At 38.1% G+C, this 5550-nt stretch overlaps 1 protein-coding gene across 1 annotated transcript in view; it reads left to right on the top strand.

The window, feature by feature from the left end:
* The first annotated feature begins 2228 nt into the window (after nt 1–2228).
* The window catches only part of LOC106876109 (kanadaptin), a 26172-nt gene continuing 22850 nt past the window's right edge, over nt 2229–5550 (top strand). The window contains exons 1-2 of the mRNA XM_014924518.2: nt 2229–2874; nt 4867–5029. Of these exons, the coding sequence (XP_014780004.1) occupies nt 2266–2874; nt 4867–5029 (772 nt within the window). The 5' untranslated portion in view covers nt 2229–2265. The remainder of the gene's footprint in view (nt 2875–4866; nt 5030–5550) is intronic.

The raw sequence follows: 5550 nt of genomic DNA, 5'->3' as shown, positions 1-5550 counted from the left end.
CTTGCTTACCAACCATATGGTTCCGGGTTCAGTCCCACTGCGTGGCATCTTGGGCAAGTGTCTTCTGCTATAGCCTCGGGCCGATCAAAGCCTTGTGAGTGGATTTGGCAGACGGAAACTGAAAGAAGCCAGTCGTATGTATGTATATATGTGTGTGTGTGTCTCTGTGTGTTTGTGTGTCTGTGTTTATCCCCCTAGCATTGCTTGACAATCGATGCTGGTGTGTTTATGTCTCCGTCACTTAACGGTTCGGCAAAATAGACCGATAGAATAAGTACTACGCTTCCAAAGAATAAGTTCTGGGGTCGATTTGATTTGACTAAAGACAGTGCTCCAGCATGGCTGCAGTCAAATGACTGAAACAAGTAAAAGAGTAAAGAGTAATAGATAACTTATACTTCTAAAATAGACGAGATACTTTAATAATTCTAATAATATTTAATTATCAAAATAAAATAGGATTTTTTAAACATCGAATGGCGGGGAGGGTTCATCCGAATAAAATAGGAATAAAAAGTGTCCATAGGTAGAATATGGCTGAGAAACATTGCCCCAGAGTATAATCTACTCCCTATATAACTGACCCCTACAGTAGTGGTTCTCAACCAGGGTCCATATAGGATTTTATTGTTAAAATTCCCGTGTTAAAATTCGGTTATACTTCTAGAATATATAAAATATTTTAATAATTATTTTCATTATTTTCATAGGCGCAGGAATGGCTGTGTCGTAAGTAGTTTGCTAACCAGCCACATGGTTCCGGGTTCAGTCCCACTACGTGGCATCTTGGACAAGTGTCTTCTACTATAACCTCGGACCGACCAAAGCCTTGTAAGTAGATTTGTTAGACGGAAACTCTGTGTGTGTGTGTGTGTGTGTGTTTGTGTCTGTGTTTGTCCCCCTAGCATCGCTTGACAGCTGATGTTGGTGTGTTTACGTCCCCGTCACTTAGCGGTTCGGTAAAAGTGACCGATAGAATAAGTACTAGGCTTACAAGGGATAAGTCCAGGGGTCGAATTGCTCGACTAAAGGCGGTGCTCTAGCATGGCCGCAGTCAAATGACTGAAACAAGTAAAGGAGTATACAATTCCTACGTCAAATGGCTGGGAAGGTCCCACCCGAGTAAAACAGGAATCTAAAAAGTCCATAGGTTAAAAAAAAATAATAAAATGCTTGTGAACCACTAACCCGACATTCCCCACCGCCCGATCTGAAATGATCAAAATGAGCTGCTGAGAGAAATAACTAATGGTCAGCGACATAGACATGTGAACATAGACATGTGAACTGACATTTCTCTTTCATTTTTTCTACTTGTTTCAGTCATGAGACTTGCGGCCATGCTGGGGCACTACCTTGAAGAATTTCAGTCGAACAATTCGACCTCAATGCTTATTTTTTTAAAGTTTGTACTTATTCTATCGGTTTTCTTTATTGACGCACCGCTAAGTTAGAGGGAAGCAAACAAATCGACACCGGTTTCAAGCGGTGAAGGGACACGCGCACATCTGTCTGTCTGCCTACCTACGTACCTGCCTGCCTGTCTGCCTGCCTACCTACCTACCTACCTGCCTACCTACCTACCTACCTACCTACCTAGCTAGCTACCTACCTAACTGAATAGAATAAACAAAAACAAAATAATTCCTATTTCCATGGGACAAAACTGCCATAACCTTTTCAGAAGTTGTCTCCCTTATTTATCTAATTTTTTTTTTTTTTAGAAGTGACTCTTTGAGACAGTTTTCCGATTTGATAATAATTTCGTTATCTTATCAATAAATCATCTATTAACATTCTCCATACAAAGCATATCTGATGTGTTGTGTCCAACTGCAGCAGTCAGGACACTGCTTTTCCCTTTCTCATTAAGTTATAAAACATTTGCGTTTTCAATATTAAATTAGCAGAATAACTATTGAAATATTTCTACACAAATTCTTTGAACGACACAAATATATGTATTAAGGATAAAAATGGTTGAAAAGAGTATTTGTTATCATTAGCTATTGTTGTATATATATCTTAAAGGAAATAGTTTTTTCATTCAACAACCTCGCTGACTTAATTTCCATGTGAAAATCAAGGGAATTATTTTATACTTATTTATTTATTTAATTTGCATATTTATATATATTACAACAATATTTTGAAAGCCAAGATATTATTTAGAATTCTACTTTCTAAAATAGTTATATGAAAAATATATCTTTAATAACATAAGCGGTATATTTTCATACCCGTAAGCGGTTGAAGATATTCAAAATGGATGATACGTCCACCAAAACAATAACAGACGAAGTAAAAATGGATTCTTCTGACGAAGAAAAGAAACCTGCTGATACAGACAGAGCAGATATGAACGACAAAGAAGAAATTGATTTCAAAAAACCCTTAGAAATCGTTAAAAGCAACGATGAACAAAATATACCAACGATCTCTTCCGAAGAACTCGAATGTGATGAACCTGATGTTGACTCACCTTCGTCAAAACCAACAAACCTAACAGCCTCGATCCCTTATAAAGAACCTTATTGGAGTGGAATGGCTACGAAACCATATTCGTTCGATGTATTAAGGAACGGCAGCATTATCGACAAAGTAAATTTGACAGAGAAACCCTTCTTTATATTCGGTCGTTTGCCGACTTGTGATGTTACTTTAGAGCATCCGTCTCTCTCGCGATATCACGCCTGTATACAACATTGTGGCACCACATGCGACCGGTATCAGCAGGGTTGGTATCTATACGACCTTGATAGTACACATGGAACTTGGATTAATAAGATACAAGTTCGTCCCAAGGTTTATCATCGAATCCGTGTTGGTCATGTAATCAAATTTGGCGGCAGCAGTCGATTGTTCATCCTCCAGGTTTGTTTTCGTTCATTCCCTCGTTTTATGACTGTTTTACTTTCACGCGAGCATGGGATACTGTTTCTCAACCGGGGCCCATATGCCCCTTGGGGGAACCATGTAAGATTTTGTTGTTAAAATTTATGTGCAGTAAACTTGTTATATTTCTTCAGTACGTAACATTTAAACATATTTTCATACAATTCATAAAAATATAAGAGTTTTAGACATCGAAACGCTATGAGAGTGTTCCTTCCCGAGTAAAGTAGGCATTAAAAGGGCCCATAGGTAAAAAAAATTATCGAGAACCCCTGGGACAGACGAATATTTACGAAGGTGTGCTGAAAAGTTCCTGGCTTTAAGGATGTTTCGAAAGGCTTGGCTGGAGGCCCAACTGTCCCAGTTCTTTTACAGGGCTTAGAAAAACTGGACTGCTGCAGTAAGTGTGTGGAAAATATGTTGAATAAAATCATAACCAACTGATCCTCCTGTATTTTCTTTTACCCAAAGTCAGGAACTTTTTAGCACCCATCTCGTAACATTGAGATATTGTTTACATTATAGTTGATAGGTTATAAAAGAAAGATAAATAGAAAACGGTTAACTTGTACTTTTGTAGTTTCAAAAATGAAAGTATATTGACCAGAAATTCCATAATTTCATAAAAAGAACTAACGAAATCTTGTAATATTATTAACAGAACTTTCTCATTGTGTTGTATACACAGGCACTTGTATGTACATTACCTTCTAGTAATATCTGGAGAACTAGAAACAGCAGCTGAGGTACACCATTCCAACATATATGCAACAATGAACATTCCAGAGAAGGCAGTTTGCCGCTTGTATGGCGATGCATGATAGCCAACATTGTTACATACTAGCAAGGCAATAATCCTGCATGACTACTGAGCTTTACAGAAAGAACGGACAAGAATCTGTGTTGTTGTTCCTGTGGATTCACCATAGATTGTTTACATGAAATTGTCAGAGTTCACTAGTTTGTGGTCATTACTTCTGGTTAACTTCCTTTCCTTTATCAAAAAAATCCTTAAAGTGCACATTTAATAAAAAGAAAAAAAGAAATCAGTGTGAGATGTGATAGACAAACTTACATGGTTGAGGTGATCTTTCGTTTTATGATTCAGCAAGTGAAACCACTGAACGCTACAGAGATGTTCATTTGCCAGGAACTTAGTAGTAAAATGGTAATAGTTTTCTTTAAATCTGAAAGTTTGTTTTGGAATGTAACAAAACCAATATAAGTGTGTATACAAGCAGGCAGACACAAGTGAACACACATTTGCTGTGTGTGTGTTTGTGAGGAAACTTGATTAATAGGTACATTTATGATTGATTTGTAATTGAAGTCTGAAAGAAATTCAATATATTAGATACTTATGTCTTATGCATATATAATGACTTTATTTTTACAATAAGTTAAAATTTTATGAAATTATGATATAAGAGAATTGCCTCCTCCTCATCATCGTCATCATTTAATGTCTGTCTTCCATACTGGCATGGGTTGGACGTTTTGACAGCAGCTGGTAAGCTGGAGGTCTGCACCAAGCTCCACCGTCCTTCTGAATGCCAACCACTAGATGCTAGATGCCCTTTCTACTCTAAAGTTACATAACCGCCAGTTGGCCATCCTTGGAAACATATGTAGTACATATTTACCTACTCCATTACCTACACCCAATGATATATACATAGACAACTAGCTTCTCTCAGTTTCTTATCTACGAAATCCAATTGCAAGGCTTTGGGTTGGCCTGAGGGTTATAATAGAAATCACCTGCCCAAGGTGCTATGTAATGGAATTGAAGGTGAAACCCTGTGTTTGGGAACTAAACTTTGTAACCACACAACTATGGCTATGTTAAATTAGAAAAAATCTTTGGGGCAGACCCAGAACCAACAGATAATACTTCAGTGGCCTTTATGTGGGCTGCCACCCACTCTACTTATGGATGACTCTTGCTTTAAATAAATGTTTCTCTTAAAGGGTCCTGAAGATGATCGAGAAGAAGAGGCTGAACTGAGTGTAACAGAACTGAAGTTACAAAGGGAAAAACAGAAGAAAGAAGCTGATCTCCTTCGACAAGATAATTTAATAGGAAACCCTCATGAAATCATCAGCCCAGATGATGGCTGCATGTGGGGAATGGGTAAGTAAAGGGTTCAACTCATATTCATCAGTTACTTTTTTGTTTCTCTTTATTTTCTTTATTTTATGCTTTATTTTATTGGTGAACAATAATATATCAGGCATGACTGTGCGATAAGAAGCTTGCTTCCTAATCATGTGGTTCAGTCCCACTGTGTGGTACCTTGGACAAGTGTCTTCTATTACAACTTCAAGCCAACCAAAGCCTTGAAGCCATGTGAGTAGATTTGGTAGATGGAAACTGAAAGAAGTCCATCGTATATATATATATATATATATATATATATCATCATCATCATCATCATCGTTTAACGTCCGCTTTCCATGCTAGCATGGGTTGGACGATTTGACTGAGGACTGGTGAAACCGGATGGCAACACCAGGCTCCAGTCTGATTTGGCAGAGTTTCTACAGCTGGATGCCCTTCCTAACGCCAACCACTCAGAGAGTGTAGTGGGTGCTTTTACGTGTCACCCGCACGAAAACGGCCACGCTCGAAATGGTGTCTTTTATGTGCCACCC

Source organism: Octopus bimaculoides, chromosome 25, assembly GCF_001194135.2.
Source record: "Octopus bimaculoides isolate UCB-OBI-ISO-001 chromosome 25, ASM119413v2, whole genome shotgun sequence".
In the NCBI taxonomy this organism is placed as follows: Eukaryota; Metazoa; Mollusca; class Cephalopoda; order Octopoda; family Octopodidae; genus Octopus; species Octopus bimaculoides.
Note: the sequence above shows the minus strand (reverse complement) of the source record. Positions and strands in the feature narration are given on the sequence as shown.